The sequence below is a fragment of the Ctenopharyngodon idella genome, chromosome 20, assembly GCF_019924925.1.
Source record: "Ctenopharyngodon idella isolate HZGC_01 chromosome 20, HZGC01, whole genome shotgun sequence".
Lineage (NCBI taxonomy): Eukaryota > Metazoa > Chordata > Actinopteri > Cypriniformes > Xenocyprididae > Ctenopharyngodon > Ctenopharyngodon idella.
In genome coordinates this window covers 33321929-33346418 of record NC_067239.1, presented here as the reverse complement: position 1 = coordinate 33346418, position 24490 = coordinate 33321929, and the positions used below count along the sequence as shown (strand labels likewise).

The 24490-nt window shown below is 35.3% G+C and overlaps 1 protein-coding gene across 4 annotated transcripts; it reads right to left on the bottom strand.

The window, feature by feature from the left end:
- Window positions 1-936: 936 nt before the first annotated feature.
- On the bottom strand, window positions 937-23012 carry LOC127502439 (nuclear receptor coactivator 7-like). Of its 4 annotated transcripts, none has more exons than XM_051875370.1 (16): window positions 22576-23012; window positions 21680-21803; window positions 18264-18448; window positions 12832-12902; window positions 12614-12721; window positions 12449-12532; window positions 12187-12312; window positions 10771-10955; window positions 8465-9123; window positions 7829-8000; window positions 6337-6484; window positions 5860-5982; window positions 5578-5730; window positions 5398-5493; window positions 2363-2436; window positions 937-2278 (listed from the first exon to the last, which is right to left on the bottom strand). In XM_051875370.1, the coding sequence occupies exons 2-16, from the start codon at window positions 21715-21717 to the stop codon at window positions 2143-2145; spliced, it is 2358 nt and encodes a 785-aa protein (XP_051731330.1). In that variant the 5' UTR covers window positions 21718-21803; window positions 22576-23012; the 3' UTR covers window positions 937-2142. The 4 variants fall into 4 exon arrangements, with proteins under 4 accessions (XP_051731330.1, XP_051731327.1, XP_051731329.1 ...); XM_051875367.1 differs by having other exon boundaries at window positions 8465-9156; window positions 22576-23011; XM_051875369.1 differs by having other exon boundaries at window positions 8465-9156; window positions 21680-21799; window positions 22576-23011.
- Window positions 23013-24490: the final 1478 nt, after the last annotated feature.

The window sequence follows — 24490 nt, the reverse complement described above, 5'->3', positions numbered from 1 at the left end:
AAAATCGCAACTTTTCATTTTCCGTCGGTCTTAGTACACAATGTAACTACAGAAGAGTCAAGTTTTAAATAGGAAAAATATCGAAACTCTTTGGTAATTTTTTAACGAGATGCTAACAGTCTAATCAGATTCAATGAACTATGCTAAGCTATGCTAAAAGTGGTACCGCCAGACCCGGAGATCGGCTGAATGGATTCGAAAACGGTAAAACTCAACTGTTTAACTCCAGGGGAGCTGGAAAATGAGCCTATTTTCAAAAAAAGTGGAGTGTTCCTTTAAATTATATATATATAATTTAAGAAATATATTTTGTTTTTTAATTTTATTTAAATTATATATATATATATATAATTTAAATAAAATTAAAAAACAAAATATATTTTATATATATATATATATATATGGAAAAATAATTAAAGTATTAATCTGAAAACATTAAGAAATATTTCAGTGGCTGTCTGATTAATAATGTTTATATTTTTGTGCTTTGTATGTTATTTTCTCTGCTTGCACTGTTATGTTGTAAATTCAACTGCATCTCAGGGACAAAATCTGTTCAAAATGAATGTATGTGAATTAAATATCCACATACTGCTTATTGCACAGTATATACTGTAAAATGAAATAAATAAAAGTATGTGAAACTATATATTATGCAATGATAAACACATCAGTAACACTTCACCATAACTTTACAATTAGTTACGAATGAACCAATGTGTGTTAATAAATGCTGTAAAACATACTGTTCATGTTAGTTAATGCATTAACTTGTGTTATTGTAACGTGTTACCATTTCAAACAGCGGTTTGATGGAGTATATTGTCACATTTCTCTATAGCATGTGTCCATTTATGCAAATATTATACATTTTAGCATTAAATATTATAAATGTTTGGTCTAAATCTGCCCCTTCAATTAACAAAGAATGAGTCATTTATTTCTTCATTTATTGCATTTATTTGGTTCACTTTAAAACACAGAAATGCACAATAAATATGACATTCACTGGCTACCATACACAACTGGACAGTGTTTGAAATCAGAGACAATTTTTAGAGTGAAACACTTGTAAACTTTTTCTTTCCCTACATGGACCACGTAATACGGTTTTGGAATGGACACGGTTAGTAAATACCCACAGATGCTGTCTAGTAGTGAAATGAGTGACGCTTCCAGAGATCTCAAACCATTCAGACCTCTAACAATAGTTTGTGTCACAGCAACGGAGGCCGAGCAGAACTTCACGCCGTTCCAAGTCGTGCCACGAGATAACATCAGGAAGTGACATCGTTCAGTGAGTGATTGCATACACAAACCCACAGTGAAGTGGTGAACCTGATTTGCTAGAAACTGAAGCAACTTTGTTACTAGTGAAATAGTGTTCAAAAATAATACTGGCATCTCTTCATTTCAAGTGCTTCCCTTTCAAATGAACTAGAAGACGTCCCTAAAATATCACAAAACAGTAAAACAATCATCACGTAGGAATATGATTATACATGTCACGGTTAATATAAAAAACGCAAACAGACAAAACTGAATATAAAACATTGGAGAACAAGGCAAATAAAATGCTTTGGTCAAAATAAATGATTCGTGGTACATATTGGCAGGAGGACGTCCATTTACTCGAGTCAAACGAACATGAAAATGCACCAAATGAACTAAACGCATCAAATCGCCACGATGTAAACAAAAAATATTTTCGATTTGAGCAGCTGACCCTGACGCAGCGGATTTGGCCACCGAATGCTTCCCGAGTATCATACACAGTCCGGAAAATGATTCCTCTCCGTTCACGTACACAAATATGTGTTTATATATTGGTTATATTTCAGCAGGAGAACATCTTTAAAGAACATTGCATGCTGGGATGGCTGAGAGTGGCGTTGGAGGTTAAAGCCGCCGCAAACTTCTCTCTCTGCACTCTAGTCTGAAGCTCAGACCAAGTAAAAACTCACTCGTCATCAAGTATGACTGGATTTGCGCAAACCGCATCGGGTGAACCCGCCAAACAGCCTCGTACAGTACAGGATAAAGCGACGCCCAACATTTCTTCATATGTCATGCCGTGAGCTTGGCGAAGCGTGTCTCACAGTGCGTGTGGGTACGTAAGCGTGTCTATGTATGCGCAGGTGCTCATTCGAAGGCCCACACCTCGAGGTTTTGGATGGTGAAGTCCTGTTTGGAGGACAGTGGCAGGTTATTGAAGGTGGAGCACTTGGACGTGGTGCCGTGGTAAAGGTCAGCGTCCAGCCACAGGCCCAGACGACCCCTGGAAAGCAGACAGTTGAGCGTCAAACATGAGGCAGAGAGAGATACACGCATGTACGGCACGTTAGCATGTTTCTGAACTCACCCTCCTCCTCCGATCTGAAGAGAATCCGTGTTTCCTTTCACAAAGTAGGAGTTTTCACCCGTCCAGCGGTACACCTGAAGATGAGAGACGCTGAGTGTCATTATTTGGATGTTTTTTGAAGGCCAGTTTGAAGTCCGAAAGTATTGAGACCTCATGCGGTTTGATTACTTGAGTAATTTGCTTTGTGGTTGCTAGGCAAGCTAAGGTGTTCTGTGGGGTTGCTAGGGACCTCTGAGGAGGTTGCTAAGCTGTTTCAAGATGGTTGCTAGGGAGCTGGTGGGTTACTGGTTACTAAGGAGTTGCTAAAATATTCTGAGTGGTTGTAAAGGCATTACTTAATGTTTGGTATTGTTCTCTGAGTGGTTTCTAGGGTGTTGCTGGGGAGTTGTTAAGGTGTTCTGAGTGTTTGAATTGATTTCTAAGGAGCGCTGAGAGGTTGCTAAGCTGTTTCAAGATAGTTTGCCATGGAGCTGGTGGGTTACTGGTTACTAAGCAGTTGCTAACATTTTCTGAGTGGTTGCAAGGGCATTACTTTATGTTTGCTATTGTTCTCTGAGCGGTTTCTAGGGTGTTGCTAGGGACCTCTGAGAGGTTGCTAAGCTGTTTCAAGATGGTTGCTAGGGAGCTGGTGGGTTACTGGTTACTAAGCAGTTGCTAACATTTTCTGAGTGGTTGCAAGGGCATTACTTTATGTTTGCTTTTGTTCTCTGAGCGGTTTCTAGGGTGTTGCTAGGGACATCTGAGAGGTTGCTAAGCTGTTTCAAGATGGTTGCTAGGGAGCTGGTGGGTTACTGGTTACTAAGCAGTTGCTAACATTTTCTGAGTGGTTGCAAGGGCATTAAATAACAGTTGCTATTGTTCTCTAAGCGGTTTCTAGGGTGTTGCTAGGGACCTCTGAGAGGTTGCTAAGCTGTTTCAAGATGGTTGCTAGGGAGCTGGTGGGTTGCTGGTTACCAAGCAGTTGCTAACATTTTCTGAGTGGTTGCAAGGGCATTACATAACAGGTGCTATTGTTCTCTAAGCGGTTTCTAGGGTGTTGCTAGGGACCTCTGAGAGGTTGCTAAGCTGTTTCAAGACGGTTGCTAGGGAGCTGGTGGGTTACTGGTTACTAAGCAGTTGCAAGGGCATTACATAACAGTTGCTATTGTTCTCTGAGCGGTTTCTAGGGTGTTGCTACGGACCTCTGAGAGGTTGCTAAGCTGTTTCAAGATGGTTGCTAGGGAGCTGGTGGGTTACTGGTTACTAAGCAGTTGCTAACATTTTCTGAGTGGTTGCAAGGGCATTACTTTATGTTTGCTATTGTTCTCTGAGCGGTTTCTAGGGTGTTGCTAGGGACATCTGAGAGGTTGCTAAGCTGTTTCAAGATAGTTTGCCATGGAGCTGGTGGGTTACTGGTTACTAAGCAGTTGCTAACATTTTCTGAGTGGTTGAAAGGGCATTACATAACAGTTGCTATTGTTCTCTGAGCGGTTTCTAGGGTGTTGCTAGGGACCTCTGAGAGGTTGCTAAGCTGTTTCAAAACGGTTGCTAGGGAGCTGGTGGGTTACTGGTTACTAAGCAGTTGCTAACATTTTCTGAGTGGTTGCAAGGGCATTACATAACAGTTGCTATTGTTCTCTGAGCGGTTTCTAGGGTGTTGCTAGGGACATCTGAGAGGTTGCTAAGCAGTTTCAAGATGGTTGCTAGGGAGCTGGTGGGTTGCTGGTTACCAAGCAGTTGCTAACATTTTCTGAGTGGTTGCAAGGGCATTACTTTATGTTTGCTATTGTTCTCTGAGCGGTTTCTAGGGTGTTGCTAGGGACATCTGAGAGGTTGCTAAGCTGTTTCAAGATGGTTGCTAGGGAGCTGGTGGGTTACTGGTTACTAAGCAGTTGCTAACATTTTCTGAGTGGTTGCAAGGGCATTACATAACAGTTGCTATTGTTCTCTGAGCGGTTTCTAGGGTGTTGCTACGGACCTCTGAGAGGTTGCTAAGCTGTTTCAAGATGGTTGCTAGGGAGCTGGTGGGTTACTGGTTACTAAGCAGTTGCTAACATTTTCTGAGTGGTTGCAAGGGCATTACTTTATGTTTGCTATTGTTCTCTGAGCGGTTTCTAGGGTGTTGTTAGGGACATCTGAGAGGTTGCTAAGCTGTTTCAAGATGGTTGCTAGGGAGCTGGTGGGTTGCTGGTTACCAAGCAGTTGCTAACATTTTCTGAGTGGTTGCAAGGACATTACTTTATGTTTGCTATTGTTCTCTGAGCGGTTTCTAGGGTGTTGCTAGGGACCTCTGAGAGGTTGCTAAGCTGTTTCAAGATGGTTGCTAGGGAGCTGGTGGGTTACTGGTTACTAAGCAGTTGCTAACATTTTCTGAGTGGTTGCAAGGGCATTACTTTATGTTTGCTTTTGTTCCCTGAGCGGTTTCTAGGGTGTTGCTAGGGACCTCTGAGAGGTTGCTAAGCTGTTTCAAGACGGCTGCTAGGGAGCTGGTGGGTTACTGGTTACTAAGCAGTTGCTAACATTTTCTGAGTAGTTGCAAGGGCATTACTTTATGTTTGCTTTTGTTCTTTGAGCGGTTTCTAGGGTGTTGCTAGGGACCTCTGAGAGGTTGCTAAGCTGTTTCAACACGGTTGCTAGGGAGCTGGTGGGTTACTGGTTACTAAGCAGTTGCTAACATTTTCTGAGTGGTTGCAAAGTCATTGCTGAACAGTTGCTAAGATGTTCTGGATGGTTGCTAGGGCATTGCTATGTGGTTGCCAATGTTCTCTGAGTAGTTTCTAGGGTGTTGCTAGGCAGTTACTAAAGTGTTCTTGGTGGTTGCAAAGGTGTTCCAATTGGTTGCCAGGACATTGCCAAACAGTTGCTAAGATGTTCTGGGTGGTTGCTAAGGCATTGCTATGTGGTTGCTAATATTCTAAGAGTGGTTTCTAGGGTGTTGCTAGGCAGCTGCTAAGGTGTTTTGTGTCGTTGTCAGGACATTGCCCAGCAGCTGCTAAGATGTTTTGAATGGTTTCTTTTCAACAATTTTGTCCTTAACAATCTATGTAGGAACACACCTTGATCTCCGGGCAGAAGCTGTAGAGGAAGGTCTCTCCTGTCCCGTAACAGTGCTCACTCACTCTGAAAGGGTGAGTGGAAAACGCTCCAAAAATCTGCAGGAGAAAATGGCGAGTTTTTCCAACATGACATCATTTTCACCTGTTTTACACCAACGGCGGTCACAGTAGTGTGTGTACCTGGTTGTCCATGTCTTTGATGACCATCAGCACAGGGCAGTCCAGCTCCATCAGGTTCCTGTACAGGGTTTTCAGGCTGGTTCCGTGTACGACTGTACTGTAGACCAGGCGCCATGGATAACCCTGAACACGTGCCGGCAAACGAGTGGACAACTGCGGAGGAGAGCGTCAAACTAGTCACATAACCACCACTTATCACTTCATAGCAAACTTGTCATGATCCCAAACAAATCCCAAAGGATCGTTCATAAGTCTGTAGTTGAAGCAGCAAATAAAGGAGACCTTCTCAATGTGCGTGTCCTCCAGGAGTGCGCTGGGGTCCATCAGCACAGGAAGAAGGTCTAGAGGTTCCTCGTCCTCAAAGCTGAAGCTCTGGCGCCTCTTGGCCTCATTAATCGTGATGATCTAGAAAACAAACATGTTTCCGGAGGTAAATAAACTGAATTCTTTTATCCTTTTATACTACGGGGCTGCTGAGTGCTTGAATCTGATTGGTTGATGAACGTTCTAAGGTGTGCAATTATTTCGCACGGCTAAAGTAGTTCCAGGCAGATCTACAGTTCCATATCACTTCGAATTATTAAAAAATAATCCAACTACGAAACTCATGGCCGCATTATCACATCAGGTGTGCATTATTTTCTAATAATTCAACGGCCCGTCGTCGATTATTCCCTACTCACTGTAGGTGTTTCTCTCAAGTGTCCTGGTGAGTGTAAAGTTCACACAACCCGTTAGCTAGTTGCATGTGTTGCTCACCTCCCAGCTGCGAGGAACCGGGTCACTGAAGAAGTTGTCGATCATGGTGAGCTCGTCTTTCTCCACGACCACGAAGCCCTGCTCCTGAGCGTCCTTACCGTAAGCATCTGGAGACCACTGGATGAAGAACGAGTACAGGTGGTCCACCCTAAAGGAGAGACGGCAGGAAATAAAACATTTATTCAGCAAGGACGCATTAAATTGATGAAAAGCGACAGTAAAGACGTTTATAAATAATGACAAAATATTTCTATTTCAAATTAATGCTGAAATAAAAATGTAAATGTAAATAAAATAAATATACACACACACACACATATATATTATATATTATATATTATATATATAGGATATACAAACAAAAAAAAAATTAAAAATTACATATATATATATATATATATATATATATATATATAAATAAAACTGTCAAAAATTTGGGGTTGATTTGTTTTCAGGAAGAAATTAATACATTTATTCAACAAGGAAACATTAAACTGATGAAAAGTGACAGCAAAGACATTTATAAATAATGTTACAAAACATTTCTATTTCAAATAAATGCTGTTCTTCTGAACTTTCTATTTATGAAAAAATTCTTTACACAAAAATATGAAACAGCACAACTTTTTAACATTGATAATAAATAATTATCTAATTATTAAATATAGTTTATAATATAATATAATATAATGATATATTAATAATTAATTAATTTAAAAAAATGTATATAAAAAATAAATAAATGGATAAACTAAGTAAAAATTAAAATAAACAAATAAATATAATAATAAAAATTTAAATAAACAAAAAATAAAAAAAATAAAGAAAAAATAAAAAATTAAAATAAATATAAAAATAAAAATAATTTAAATAAAAAAATATACAAAATAAATAAAATAAAAATAAATAAATAAATAAATCAAAATAAATAAATAAATGAAAAAAATGAGAAAAATTTAAATAACAAACAAAATTAAAAAATAAAATTAAAATTATAAAAATTAAAAATAAATAAAAATTAATAAATAATAGTTTTAATCAAAATAATAAATAAATAAATGAAAAATAAGTAAAAATTTACATTAATTAATTTAAAAAAATTAAACAACAAAACATAATAAAATAACAAAAAATTAAAATAAACAAATATAATCAATTAAAATTGTAAATATATAAACAATAAATGAAAAAAAAAATCGAAATAAATAAATGGAAAAAAAAAATAGTAAAAAATTAAAATAAACAAAAATTAATTAACTAAAAAAAAAAATATATATATATATATAATTAAAAATAAATGAGCTTAAATTAAAGCTTTTAATGAATCAAATAGTTTTAATCAAAATAATAATAATAAATAATTATCTAATTATTAAATATAGTTTGAAAAAGAAATATTTAAAAACCTAGTGTACTTTTTGTATTCTAATAAATTAAATCATTTTGCTTCTAAATGCCTTGTTTCACTTTATTAAGGAAAAACTCCTCATACCTCTCTTGAGGCACAGCAAACCAGTACTCCGGCTGCCGCCCCCTGCCAATCAATGAGTGGGCGGGGCTAGACGTCCGACCAGTGGCAAAGGACTTCCTCATTGGCTTCCCCACCTTAAAGCAAAGGAACATGGGCGGAGCTTTGCTCTTTTCTTCGTTGAACAGCAGCATGTCTGTAAATCAGATCAGATATCAGCACTATTTAAAAGACGTCGCTCATCAAGTGCACAAAAGACTGAAGCATCATGTTGTTTCTGCTGCAGGGCCACATGGGAACTTAAACAAGTGTTCAACCTCTGTTTGTTTTTCCAATGTCAGCATCAACACACTGAGACACAAGCTCGAACGCTAGAGCTTTGCTCCGAAAACTAGTGCACTGCCTACCTAGAAGACAGCAACATCATGCATTATTCATTCTCTGCTCTCTGGGACAGATTTTTAAGCAGCATCTCTTGTGGAGAAGGCAATCCCAGAATGCATTGCAAAAGCTCTTTTTATGTTTAAATAATTCTAAAATAACACCATCTCTTATTTCAGTTAGGATGCTGTCTATGTAGACAGTAGACAGCAAAGCAGCTCAAACTGCATGCTCATGCTGTGATTGCTTGGTCTGTCCTGTCAATCAAAAAAAGCTCACCTTCGATTGGTCTCTGCATTCTCTTCAGCAGCCATGACTTCATCTCGGCCTCACTGGCTCGTCTGCGTTTCTCCGCTTCAGAAAGCTCTACGTCTGAGTTTGGTCCCTCAACATTTGGTCCAGGCGGACTACATTTCCCAGAGTCCTCTGGGGTCACCTTCCATTTTTGGTCATTTGCGTTTACCTCGATTGCCGAGACACCATTTACTATCGTTTCACCCCTTGTTTTGGTCACCTCGTCCTCTTCTATGGCAGCCACCTTCCCATCATGCACCAGTGCGGGAAGAGACTGTAGCAGCTCTGTGTTGTCATCTGTGGAACGGTTGTGAAGCCCTTCATCTTCATCTTCCTCGGCATGAAAAGACCTCATAGATTTGTCTTTTTGGTCCATTGACATCCGGGTGGGCGTCTTTCTGTGCTCCTGTAGTGACGCCCCCTCCTGGCCGGAGCAGGTAGTGTTGGAGTCACTCTGCAGCAGCTCCAGTTCGGTAAAACCTTCATCTGATGGCGATTTGTCAGCGATTTGGCACTCTGATATCTCAGAGACGGCCGTTTCGATATCGTCTAATATGATTGGGCGGTTGGGCGCTCCGAGAGCCTCGTAACGACTAAAAGGGTTCAGATCGCGTTCTGAGGGAAGCTCCTCCCACTCGCCTGGCCTGTATAACGGACAGAGATCCCGCGGTTCATCACTACCACGACCACAGGGGTCATCATCATCATCATCATCATGAGGGGGGAAGATGGTGAAATTAAAGAGAGAAAAACAAACAAAACATCCAAAATGAAACAAATGAACAAAACAGAACATGACAAATAAATATGACAAAACTTAAGTGATGTTTGGTGTCAAAAGAGAACTAAAATGGGACAAATTAAAAAGTGGATTGATAGCTAAGAGAAAGAGGAGGACTTTAAATGAATATTTCAGGTGATTTACATAAATGATTTTGATTCGTACCTAAAAATGAATTGCACTTGCACATATGTAAATAAATCAAACTGAAAATGAATGAAAATAAGAAAAAAATAAAAACATTTAATAAATAAATGTATACCACTTGTATACTACTTGTTCTTGCAAAATATACATATATATTTAAATAAACAAAATAAATTAATAAAATAAAAATAAATAATAAATCGAAATAAATGAATAAATGGAAAAAATATGAAAAAAAATAAAAGAATATAATAATAATAATAATAATAATAATAATTAATTAAAAATTAAAATAAATATATATATAATAAATAAAATAAAAAAATGGATAAACTAAGTAAAAATGAAAATAAACAAATAAATATAATAATTAATTAAATTAAAATAAACAAAAAATAAAATAAAATAAAAATAAATAATAAATAAATCGAAATAAATAAACGAAAAAAGAAAAAATTAAAATAAAAATATAAAAAGAATTAAAATTAAAAAATATATACAAAATAAATACAATAAAAATAAAAATAAATAAATAAATCGAAATAAATAAATAAATAGAAAAAATAAGAGAAAAATTTAAATAACAAACAAACAAAATTAAAAAATAATTAAATTAAAATTATTATAAAAATATAAAAATAAAAAAAAATAAAAATAAAAATTAATAAATCAGTTTTAATCAAAATAATAATAAATAAATAAATAAATAAATAAATAGATGAAAATAAGTAAAAATTAAAACAAGTAAAAAAATTAAACAACAGCAAAACATAACAATTTTTTTTTAAATAAACATATAAAAAATAAATGAAAAAAAAAAAAAATCGAAATAACATAAATAAATAAATGGAAAAAATAGTAAAAAATTAAAATAAACAAACAAAAATTAATTAACTAAAAATTAAAATAAATATATAATTAAAAATAAATGAGAATAAATGAGCTCAAATAAAAGCGTTTAATGAATCACATAGTTTTAATCAAAATAATAAATAAATAAATAAATAAATAAAATAAATAAAAGAAAATAAGTTAAAAAAATTAAAATTAATTAGTTTAAAAAAATTAAACGACAACAAAACATAAATAATAACTAACTGGACTGGTATTGGTTATTCACAGTGTTAACCCAAATTAATTTAATTTGATTTTGTTTAAATATTTACTGAACCAAAACTTTGACCTCAGAACTGATACAAACCAAGAGACCGTTAAAACTCCTCAAATGAAAAGACACAGAAAGATTACATAATAAAAGCCTTACTTTTACATTATGCTGACACTAAACTTTGAAACAAAACTCTGTGCTCTGGCAGCGAACACAAACTCATTTTAAATGAAGCGAAATGGGGCCGTTGCTTACGATGGCAGCGCGTCCTTGAGCTTCATACGGGACACGTCGTCATACAGGGCCACGGACAGCACCTCCTCCATGGGGCAGATGAGGCCGTACTCCTCACAGCCGTTCTCGATCACCAGTGGGTCCGACTTGTGCGGGTCAAACATGATGTTATTGGGCGTTATAATCATCACTCCTCCGACAACGCCCTGGAAGAAACGAGATCTCAGAAACCTCAAATCAAGCTGTCCTGCATCACGAGCGGCAGCGAATGTGTCACGGAAGTGCTTCATTGAGTGAAAATGTGTATGACTGGAAATCTGTCAGAAGGTGTGGGAACACTGTATCCCATAACAGGCAAATTACACGTCATGACTTCAGTAAATTACAGCCGACTGCTTCCATACTAACTGAAATCCACACCAACCAGACTTAATTAATATTTTTAATTAGTTTTAATTTCTATATTATGAAAATTTGTTTAATTCAGTACACCAAATACTTTGACAATGTATGAATACTTAATTTAAATAGCTGTTTTATTTTCTACACTAAAGTTATAAGAATTAGAGAGGAATGTGATTAATTGGCATGCAAATAATGTCAATGCAATTAATCTTAATGGACCTGATTTTCATTCTATAATTGTAACATTTAGTTAAATTATAATATTTATTATTTTTATTTTAGGTTTAGGGCAGTGTTATTTTAGCATAATATGCTATTATATTTTTTATTAGATTTTATTTTTATATTTTCTGTTTTATTTTAATTTTAGTCAAAGTTTTAGTTTTTTTTTTGTTTGGTGTTCAAGAATTTTTTTTTTTTATTACTATCAATCGGTGTTTTCATATTCATTTTTTAGTAATTTTGCCATTTTTGTCATTTTACTACTTTTTTAGTTTAAGTTTTAGTAATTTTGCTGTTTTGTCATTTTTATTTTTGAAATATGTCTATAGTTTTTTATTCATTTTTATTTCAGTTATTTTAGTAAATCAAGTTAAACTAAATGAAAATGATAAATGTTGGTTTGGCAACTAGCTGAAATAAAATATGTTTAAGGATTTTTTATATTTCATTTTATTTCAGTTAAAGTTTATTTTATTTTTCAAGTAACTTTTTTTTTTTTTAAATGATTTTAGTTAGTTTTAGTTTTGAACTATAATAACCCTGAGAACTAATAGTGAACTGTGAAATTAAAATAAATAATTTTAAAATAAAACACTTGCTAAAATAAGTATGATTTATTTGTTTACCTGTATGTCAGAGAATGAGTGGTAATTAAATTTTTGAAATATTAACTTAAAATCTCAGAAGCACTTCAAAAAAAAAAAAAAAAAAAAAAAAAAAAAAAAAAATTATATATATATATAATTTTTTTTTTTTTTTAATTTGGTTTTAGTTAACTATAATGACCGTGCAGCATCATGTGACCCTCACCATGCCATCAGTGAAGTACTTGCAGCTCATCTTGATGAATTTGACAGTGGCCGGACTCTCGTCTTCAGACAGGGGCGACACCTCTCTGCGCACGGGCCGCCCGGACCTGCTGCTCGATTCACCGTCCTGTCACACACACACACACACACACACACACACAAGAAAGAGGTACATGTTCATGTGTACAGTGTCCTTTCATGAAATCCTTAAGGGACAAAAAGATAAAAACAGGTCTGGAACTAAAGTTTGAACGTAGTCTTACCTTCTCTGATGCTGTGAGATGTTCAGAGGAACCGTTGACCTGAGAACCGCCCTCTGATTGGTCCACATCAGGTACAAACAATTTCTGCACGGGATGGAGTAAAACGAGAGGTGAAGTTTTGGACTTTACTGGATCACGAGTCAAAGGCCAAGAGAGAGAAGTCACCTGTCCAGGTAAGACGCTGTGCGAGAAGAGCCGGTTCAAATGCACCAGTTTGTTTGGAGTGATGTTGAACTTCAGAGCGATGCTGTTCAGAGTGTCCTTCAGTCCAACCTGACGATCGGCACGTTCATGGTGAAATTAATCACAAAAACAAGAAGAGGAGTTTATTGATGTGTATGAACAGTGTTTATACAGTAAGAAAGTGTCGTTCGTGAACTCACGGTGTACTCCACGGTTCCTGGAGGTTTACTTTTCTCTTTCTTGGTCTGGCTGCATGATTTACTGTTGTCATCTGAAAATAAAGTCACCATGAAATTAAAATTGACTATTCTTATAGCAGTTGATTTATTGGTGCACATCATGTTTAAATTCATATTCCTCATAATCTTGAATCAGAGTAACTTCTCCCTCTTGCAGACACATCTCTTCTCTGATGATGAGGGCGGGGCAACCTGTCACTCAAATGAGATCCACCAATAACAAACCACAACTATCCAATCAATTCCCCACAGACAAAATCAAGCCCCGCCCTACATTTGTTCTCGTTCCAGAAGCCGTTTCACTCGGATATACGAAGAAAAGTCCATCGCAACTTCCGTTTCATGCCAACTTTAAAATTACTTGAAATAAAATTAACTGAAAATAAAATAAAATATAAAATATTTCAGCTAGTTGCCAAGGCAGTAAAATAAATAAAAATAAAAATGAATAAAAACTATATAGAAAAAAAGCCAAAACTAATAAAAATGTCAAAAAAACGACAAAATTACTAAATGAAAACAAAAAATATATATAAAAATTAGAGCTGACAAATCGATTAATTGCGATTAATCGCATCTAACATAAAAGTTTGTAACACACACACACACATACATATACATACAGTATATATATATATTATATATATATATATATATATATATATATATATATATATATATATATATACAGATTCATATATTATATATTTACAAACTTATGTTAGATGTGATTAATCGTGATTAATCGATTTGACAGCACTAATAAAAATCAAAACTAATAATAATAACTGCATTAGTACCTCTAAAATAACACGGGTGTAGTCCAATTTATAAATAATGAGTCTAATGAGGCAGTTCTATTTAATGAATCAATCAAAATGACTCAAATGAGTCAAATGACTCAATCACTCACTGAATCAGTCAGAGTGGACATATCGAACTCAAAATTAATAAAAAAAATTAGAGTGTCAAGCTGTGAAATTTCCTAAGAAGTAACTGACTGTTCATATCAGTGTTATAAAACTATTAAAAACTGCTTTTGTTAACTGAAATAAGGCTTAAATCAAATAAAATATAAAAATTAGATGAAAAATGTAAATGGTGTCAAATTGATTAATCGTGATTAATTACATCTAACACAACAGTTTGTAATATATATATACACACACACACATTTACAAACGTTTCTTAGACAGCACTAGCTTAAAAATTTTTTTTTAAAACACTAATTACTAAAAATAAAACTGAAATAGATATAACTTATAAATTACAGAAATAAAAACAAAAAAACTAAAAACTTAAAAGTTTTGAAATGTTTAGATAAAGTAAGTTTAAATACTACAATTACTAAAAATAAAACTGAAATAGAAGTACAAAAATAAACAAAAAACTAATAAAAATGACAAATTCACAAAACAAAATGACTACATTAAAAATAAAAGTCAATTTAAAACATGAATACTACAGTCCATATCAACACCCAGTTATAGAATAACACAGAGAACATCAATTTCAATTCAATTTACATTTTTTTGTATAGCGCTTTTCACGATACATATCGTTTCAAAGCAGCTTTACAGAGAATGCATGTCATCAGCTGATGACAAAAGCCTTTAAAGCGCTGTTGTTTATATTGTTTATATATAATTATATATTGTTTATACAGTGACGTCAGCCTGCGTAATGAGCCACTGCATCTCACGCAGCTCATATCAAACATACAGAACAATACGAACGTCATTCAACACCGCGCGTCTCTGAAACTAGAGAAGAGACATCAACACAACACCTACAGCAGTTACACGACCGAACACGCATGCAAGAGATATTCATCATATCCATATCGGACAAAAACTGTTTTTCTATGGCAGATTGCAAAGCACTAAACAGTACAGTACAAACAGTAAAACGTCTTTAAAGGGGCTATATACAGATGTTTTTGCTGGTGTAGTGACAAATTGGGTCCCCCTCGAAATCGGGTCTCCATTAGGACCCCACGCAATCCCATTGGTTCAAACTGTTTTTAATAGGTACTCTCTTTAGCACCTGTTTACAATTCCTTAATATAACACTTAATATAAATTAAGTGTTAAATGTCCAAATATTTCAGTTATATATAAAACAAATTAATGATGTTCAATTATTCACTTAATTACGTTATTATAATTATCATTTATTAATTAACAGTTAATCAAGTGTAAGAAAATACGTTAAGTTAAGTTTTGTTATGCATTATATATTAAGCTATATGGGTATTTTAAATTAATATCATTTGCATATACTTAGGATAATTATTAACTGATATTTTGGGGAGATTTCGAGGGAAGACTCGATTTGTCACGACACCGGGAAAATCAAAAGGATGTAATGTTTACACGCACTCCTGAGATTCCGCTCTGTTGTGCATTGCGTGTGCACGAGACGAGTGCAAGCGCGAGCAATAAGTTTCTGGCTGCAGTTCCGTTAACGGCCACCGGTGTCGCTAAAAACAAGGGTTTCTGAATTCTACATATAACTATTGTGTCATTTATTATCAATTGTGTTCTGGTGGTTTTCTCATGTGAAAGTTCTGGTCTTTATATACAGCTCAATGCCAGTCTGTGGGATTTTATTTTACACCAGGCAAAACTTATCTGGTTTAGTTATGTAACTTCCTTAACAAACAAAATGTAACCTTTGACTCGGCCGCTAGAGTTCATCTGTAGGTCGGACTGTGTTTGTGTGCTCAGGTCTAAGCGCTGACCCTCTTCCTGTCTGTTTGACTCAGATAAATAACAGACTCATCTGCTGGTTACTTCCCGTGATCCTCACAAACACCATCTGAAGGGTCACATGAACTCAAAATTTACTTTCTTAGGAAACATTCCTGGTCATATTGTGAACGTTTCAGGTGCTGCATTCAAAATCTTGCATCAATATGTAATTGTTATTATTATTATTATTACTATTATTATTGCAGTTCTATCACTAAAGCCGTTAAGTTCACAGTCTTGTACCTTTGTATATTTGTCTGATTTTCAAAAACTTTTTTGCTTCAAATCAAAGTTTATAGTGCTGTGATTCACATCGTAGCTTGTTGGCTTGGTTCATGGCTTATAATGCTTTAACAAAGACTTTAAAGTGTTAGTTCACCCAAAAATGAAAATTCTGTCATTTATTACTCACCTTCATGCCGTTCCACACTCGTAAGACCTTCGTTAATCTCCGGAACGCAAATTAAGATATTTTTGTTGAAATCCGATGGCTCAGTGAGGCCTGCATAGACAGCAATGACATTTCCTCTCTCAAGATCCATTAATGTACTAAAAACATATTTAAATCAGTTCATATGAGTACAGTGGTTCAATATTAATATTATAAAGCGACGAGAATATTTTTGGTGCGCCAGAAAAACAAAATAACGACTTATATAGTGATGGCCGATTTCAAAACACTGCTTCATGAAGCTTCGGAGCGTTATGAATCAGCGTGTCGAATCATGATTCGGATCGCGTGTCAAACTGCTGAAATGACGTGATTTTGACGCTCCGAACCACTGATTCATAACGCTGATTCATAACGTTCCGAAGCTTCATGAAGCAGTGTTTTGAAATCGGCCATCACTAAGTAAGTCGTTATTTTGTTTTATTGAACCACTGTACTCACATGAACTGATTTAAATATGTTTTTAGTACATTAATGGATCTTGAGAGAGGAAATGTCATTGCTGGCTATGCAGGCATCACTGAGCCATCGGATTTCAACAAAAATATCTTAATTTGTTCCGAAGATTAATGAAGGTCTTACGGGTGTGAAACGGCATGAGGGTGAGTAATAAATTACATTATTTTCATTTTTGGGTGAACTAACCCTTTAAGTTAAATGTGAGAAATTAATGCAAAAAACACTTCCGGAACCAATGCACTGAAAATTTTGCACTCTAATACAATTTAAAACAGAAACTAAATAAGAAAATTAAGACCCATTTTTCCCAAAAATATTCATAAACTAAATTTGGATTGCCCTGATTACTTATCTAACCATTATCAGTTTGTAGTAGTAAACGAAGAGTTGTCATATCAATCACAAGTTCAGTATGGAGTACCGCAAGGCTCAGTACTAGGACCGTTGCTGTTCACTCTGTACATGCTACCCTTGGGAGATATCATTAGGAAGCATGGCGTTAGTTTTCACTGTTACGCTGATGATACTCAGCTCTATATTTCTTCATGCCACAAACTCACAAAATTAACTAAATGCATAGCTGATATAATTGGGTGACTAGTAATTTCCTACTACTTTATTCTGAAAAAACAGAGGTTTTAATTATTGGATCAAAAACCTCTACACGTAATAACCGAGAATACTGTCTAACACTTGATGGCTGCTCTGTTAAGTCTTCGTCGTCACTTAGGAACCTGGGTGTGCTCTTTGATACCAATCTTTCATTTGAAAGCCATGTTTCTAGCATCTGTAAAACCGCATTTTTCCATCATAAAATATATCTAAATTACGACATATGCTCTCAATGACAAATGCAGAAAAGTCAGATCATGCGTTTATGACCTCAAGGCTAGATTACTGGGTGGTTGCCCTGCTCGCTTAATAAACAAACTCCAGCTGGTCCAAAACGCAGCAGCTAGAGTTCTTACTCGAACCAGGAAGTATGAGCATATTAGCCCAGTTCTGTCATCACTGCATTGGCTTCCTGTTAAACATTGCATACATTTTAAAATCTTGTTAATTACTTACAAAACACTAAATGGTTTAGCTCCCCAGTACTTGAGCGAGCTCTTAACGCATCATAGTCCCTCAAAGTCTATTGCGATCTCAAAATTCTGGCCAGTTGATAATACCTAGAATATCAAAATTGACTGCTAGCAGTAGATCCTTCTCCTATTTGGCACCTAAACTCTGGAAAAATCTTCCTAGCATTGTTCGGGAAGCAGACACACTCTGTCAGTTTAAGACTAAAAACGCATCTCTCATACACATAACACATTATCATATTTCTATAATTCACATCCGTTAAAGGATTGTTAGGCTGCATAAATTAGGTCAACTGGAACTGGGAACTCTTCCTATAACACCCGATGTACTTCTACGCTAATATTAGTCTCTGTTTATCCCGAGGTTACCGTAGTCAGCCAGATCCGGTCCATACCCAGATCAGATGGAGGACCTGCACCTAGACAACGTTAGTTGGGGACACTTAATATTTAACAATATTATTGATTTGACTGCATTGACACTAATGAACTGAGCTGGACTAAATGAACTAATTTAATAACTGATGATCTTCTGTTATCACTGTAAAGCTGCTTTGAAACAATCTGTATTGAATATATATGTCATATAAATAAAGGTGACATGATTAAAAACTTTATGGACGTTCAACCTGTCTGAATGTTTACCTGATCTGTCATTTTGGCCACTCTTGGTTTTCTCAGGCTGTTCTCTTTCCGCATTCCTCTCCTGAGATTGTCCAATAGGAGCAGGCTCACAGATGATTGGCGTCTTCGATTCCAAATCTGATTGGTTCTGCTCATCATCCGCTTTCTCCGACTGGCTCTGCTTCTGTTGCCGTTTCTTCTTCAGCCTGCAAGACAAAATACAGCATCATCAGCATCAACTCTGTCGAAAGAGCAACAAAGAAGCAACTTAATGAAATAAAATCCTTCCACAGACTCGTGACACTTTTCCTCTGGAGGCTGATGTAATTGTGAATCTGTGCCAAATCTAGAGAAACTGCAGTGAGCAGAGCCAAGATGGCCGAACAGAGCTCAGCACGGTTTTGTATTATTTTTATGACAAATAAACAACAAATTCTCATTACTGAAATCATTATATGAAATACAATTTCATATACATATTTTTGTAATGATTTTAAGATGAAATATTTAGAATTATGAGATAAAAGCCATAATTATGACAAAAAAAGTCGAAATCATGAGAAAAGAAGTCATAAATAAACACCTTTAACCACAAATTCTTATTACTGAATTCATTATATTATGAAATACATAATTCCTTGAGAGATTTACATAAACAGATCGACAGGGAAAGAGTGAGAGGAGAAACTGGAAAAGAGATTCTCTAATGGTGTATGACGGCGGGGAGAAGCAGATCGATCAAACTGGAGACGCAGTCAAAGCTGAAGCTGCAGGAAAGACTGCTGCAATAACACACACACACACACACACACATTAGAGAGGAAAGTTGAGGGCCAGTATGGACGCATTCACAAAATGACAGGAAATAAAACATAAAAGCATGTCATCCAGTGAGCGACATCAAGTTTTTCATCTAAAATTTCCATTTTATTTCAACTGCCAAAAGTGCATCTGTGGGATTTTTTTCCTGCTCCAGCAGATGAAAATGTTAGTAATGTAACAGAACACTCTCCTCAACAACACATGATCTGAGGAATCAATCAAATTTCACTTACACACTCAACTTTAAAGGGGACCTACTGTATAACGCCCCTTTTTCACAAGATGTAATATAAGTCTCTGGTGTCCCCAGAATGTGTCTGTGAAGTTTCAGCTCAAAATACCCCACAGATCATTTATTATAGCTTGTTAAATTTGCCCCTATTTGAGTGTGAGAAAAAACACGCCGTTTTTGTGTGTGTCCCTTTAAATGCAAATGAGCTGCTGCTCCCGGCCCCCTTTCCAGAAGAGGGCGGAGCTTTAACAGCTCGTGCTTCGGTCGCTCAACAACAACAAAGCTGGAGAATCTCACGCAGCCAAAATGAGGATTGTCAGTAGCGGTGTTCAGCCTTACATTAATGTGAAGTACAAGGAAAACGAAGGCGTAAGTGAAGCATGTTTCCTCTGAGGTCACGGCATCCTGTGTCTGATGAATCTGAGAGATTCCTGGTGTCTTGTGGGTCAGTGTTTAAATAATATGAAAATCTTCCTCCCCACATATTCAAAGTGCTGCATCACACACCTAAACCAATGACATCACAGCTGACACTAAAATGATTCATTTAAAACTATCACATGTCTTCAGAGGTCATGTGAATTACTTTTATGATATTTCATGCTGCTTTTTTACTGAGTATGGAATCAAACTTGTGATCTCCTTTTATGTTATTGGAGACAGAAAATCATAAAAGTTTGTATGGAAGCCTGTTTCTTGCACCCAAGAAAAAAAATATATCATGCTTTGGTGAATCATGATGGCATAAAAAGTAATAATTATGACATAATTATTACATTAAAAACTCAAAATGTATGGTATAATTATAACTTTTTGTGTCATCATTTCAACTTTGACAATTTTGGCTTTATGTCATAATTTGAACTTTTTGTAAAAAATATGACTTTTTATCATAATTCCAACTATTTATGCTATAATTATTACTTACTTTTTATGTCATAATTGAAATGTTCAATGTCATAATTATGATTCTTTTTATATATATATATATATAATTATGACTTTTTCCTCATAGTTTTGTCTTTTTATGTCATAATAATGGCTTTTATCTCATAATTTTGAATTTTTATGTCCTAATTATGACACTTTTATCATAATTTTGACTTTTTATGTCATAATTATGATGCTTATGTCATATGTCACACATATTTTATCATAATTATAATGTAGTATCTCATAATTTTGACTTGTGTGTCATAATTATGACTTTTTCCCTCATAGTTTTGTCTTTTTATGTCATAATTAAGGCTTTTATCTCATAATTTTTAATGTTATGTCATAATTATGATGACGCTTCTATCGTAATTTTGACCTTTTGTTATAATAGAATTTTCCTCATAGTTTAATGCTTATATCATATATGTCACACATATATTTTCTCATAATTATAATGCAGTATCTCATTTTGATTTTTGTATGTCATAATTATGAATTCTTCCTCATAGTTTCATCTTTTTTATGTCATAATAATGGCTTTTATCTCATAATTTTGTCTATTTATGTCATGATTATGACTTTTTCTGTCATAATTATGGCTTTTATCTCATAATTTTGAATTTTTATGTCATAATAGATTTTTTTTTTCTCAGTTTTGACTTTTTATGTCATTATTATTATGCTTATATCATGTCACATATTTTATCATAATTATGACATAGTATCTCATAATTTAGATTTTTAGACCATAATTATGACTTTTTCCTCATAGTTTTGACTTTTTAAGCCATAATAATGGCTTTTCTCTCATAATTTAGAATTTGTCATCATAATTATGACTTAATATCTCATAATTTTGACCTTTCATGTCATAATTGAGTTTTTACTTTTTCTGTTATAATTATTTCTTTTATCTATTCCTCATAGTTTTTGTCAAAATTCCAACTTTTTGTCATAACAATGGCTTTTACCTTGTAATTTAGAATTTTTGTGCCATAATTATTGTTTGTCGTCATAATTTTGACCTTTTATGTCATAATTATGACTTAGTACCTCATAGTTTTGACTTTTTGCATCATAATTATGATTTACCAATGCATGATTTTTTTCTTATGTGGCATAAATGGGCCTTCATAACTTCGGAGAGTCATGAGGGCGAGTAAACAATGACAGAATGTTATTTTCTGAGTGAACAATTTTCCACACCAGCAACAAGATCTACAGCAAAATCTGCTAGAAAAAATATCTTAAGCGTGTACCAACAAAAAGAAAGTTATTAATTCCTCTTTCAGACGCACCAACAGCAGCATTATCATCATTTCCAGATCTTAATGTCGCTCGCATGACTGTACAGCGTTCTGCCCATTTGCCTCTCACTTCCTGTCAAGTGGTTCCTGTGTAAATCTAAATATTTTTGACAGTGTTATTTAAACCCAACACATCTCACCTGGCAAAGTATCCAGGCCTCTTCTCCGTCTTCTCCATTACGGACCCCTGAAACGCAGCAACTCTTTCCAGTCCGGTATCGGGGCCTCTCCTTCCGTCGTGCAGCGTTGCCCGAGCGTTCCTGTCTTTACAAACACACAAAAAGCAGAAGGAGGCGAATATCGGCCCCTTAATATGTCCGCCCTTATCTTTAGTCGTGGGTCAATAGGTCACATACAGGTTGCTGCAATAAACCCACTGACATAAACATCAGCTCCGAGCCGGAAAACTGTCGATTCAGACTGGATCTGGCAAGGCTGAGCTTGTTTTTTTGGGGTGAAGCCATTAGATCACCAGTGATGATGGCACATCTTTATTGTTAAAACACTCATTATTGTTCAAGATCAACAAAGCCAGTGTTTGATTTGAGATAAGCTGTGATTAGATTGAGCCAAAGCATCTGATTACTGACTGATATCTCAAATCAATCTGCTTTGGTTACATGATGAGGGTTAAACTGAATAGATAAATGACATAATCCTGTTTAACAGAGAGAGTGAAACCCACGTTTATCACGTATGAGATGTGAAACTCACGTTTAGCACGTGATTTTACGCGAATGCATGCAAAATGACGTCACGTGCATCAAGTTACAGTTGATCTTTCATATGGAAATTCATGCACAAAAGACAACATTACGTGCATACATTAAAATTAACCTTTTTAAAAGATGACATCATGCATAACTTCATTGATCTACACATAGGCCAAATGCTGTATATTTATATTATTTTCTATTGTATGCATTTGAAACATGGTCCTGCCATACATGTTATTTGAAAACAAATATAGCTAATACGGACATACATTGGATCCTGCAGGAAATGCATGCGCATGTGTAAAGAAACAAGAACCCACCTAAACAAACACTACATCCCTGAAGATCCAGCAGCTCCTGTTACTTCTTCACTTGATGTGCTTTCAACACCATCAGTCGTCGATCATATAAACGCTCTTCTTATTCGTGTAGATGTGAATGAGAACCCACTATTGTTGATATAAACACACACACATGCAGTCCAGGCTAACAGGCTAAAGCTAAAGGTATTAAAGTCCTTCCATTACAAGATTCAAAGCGGATTCCGTTTGTTTCTTGTTATATTTCGGAAACACCGACGCCTGCTTTCGGGACTTTGACACGTTATATCGCGAGTCAATCGTCAAAACGCTTGATGTGCGTGTTTGGGTTTGCAAATAGGATTATTTATGTATTCATATCTAAATTTAAATGTCGATTTTCTCATAGGTCGAAGTCCTCTCCTACCACGCCCATTTTCCCGTATGATTGACAGGAAAAGCGGAAACGCACCTCCCCGCTTTATGCTGTATTTATTGTGTGTGTGTCTGTGTGTGTGTGTGTGTGTGTGTGTGTATATGTGTGTGTGTGTGTGTGTGTGTGTTGTGTTTTACCATGACATCATTTTACATAATTTACATCATTTTGCAATTGTAGTGCTGTTTATATATATATATATATATATATTATTTTCAGCAAATTATAAAAAGTATATTAACATTCAAAAATATCAAAACATTGCTTTGGACAACAAAAACGGTAATTAATTAAATGTATAAAATTACAACACTTGAAACAAGTGTGACAACTTGCCCCAACGTATAATACTCTTGTCCTGAGCTCACAGTTTTGAACTCAAAATGGTTGTAATTCATGAATGCTTTGGAGTACAGACCTATGGCTGGTCTGTTTTTGAAGTAGACATTCAGTAGATTAAAAAAAGTGTAAATATGTTAAAGAAGCTTAAAGGTGCAATATGTAAGATTTTCGGTCCGAGGTCGCTAGAGGCCTATTCAAAACAAAGGCGTAGCTTGATGACGCCAAGTTTGAGTGTGGAATCTTGGGACATGTGGTCTTTACATCACAGCCGGTGGAAATAATCAGGATAGGACTCGGGAAGAAATCATGTTCATGGATGTGATTATTAACGTTACTGTAGTATGAAGCAGAGCAGGACCGAGTGTTGTGGGAGCTGAACGAGGACGCTGGAGCGATTGCACAACACACACCTCACGAGCAGCGGGACTTTTATTATGCCACAGTCGCCGGCGCTGCTTCCGCTTTTCCGGTCATGAGTATGAGGTAACACAGCTCTGTTTATCATATTAGATACATTTGAGAGTGTTGAAAATATATAACATTACTCTGTGCGTTCGCTCGGCGGCTGCTGTGAGTCACTGTTACACACTGCAGTAAGATAGATCGACTTTAGAATATCATATTAAATGCTGGATGGCTTGTGTTGATAAATGGCATGCAATTAATTTTAAAACATTGTATGATGGAGAAAATTCTGTATTACTGTTACTAAAAATAAAGCTGCATCTAATTATGCTATGTTAGCTACTCGACAAAATAGTGTTTTTCTCTGAGGCATGGTAAAGCATGGTACTCGCAAAATATCAAGAAAATTCGATTTAAGCAATAAGACTAAACGTGTTGAGCTATATAACAATAATTAGTTTTCTGTCTATAAATATATCAAAACAGTTGTTCCCTTGTCTATTGAAACATGTAAATATTAAAGCGTCTTTGGTGTTTCCTTGGATTCTACAAAATAAAACCGGAAACCGAGGGTAACGCATGTATGACGCAATTGACAGGCGACTCCTCACACGTCCCGGAGCCTTGGTTAAAATTACAATTTTCTCACGATTTACAAATAGTTGCAAACATTTGGGATATTGTAAGTACTCAAGTGAACAAAATATATAACACTGGCCTAGTGGTTTTTGGATATTTTACTGCAAAATTCTT

Bases quoted from the DNA above. Each gene is read 5' to 3' on its own strand.
- LOC127502439 (XM_051875367.1), bottom strand. From the start codon at position 21,717: ATGGAGAAGACGGAGAAGAGGCCTGGATACTTTGCCAG. The intron at 18,449-21,679 runs GTGAGATGTGTT...TTTGTCTTGCAG, and splicing joins AGGCCTGGATACTTTGCCAG to GCTGAAGAAGAAACGGCAAC. The intron at 2,279-2,362 runs GTGAGTTCAGAA...TCTGCTTTCCAG, and splicing joins CTTCAGATCGGAGGAGGAGG to GGGTCGTCTGGGCCTGTGGC.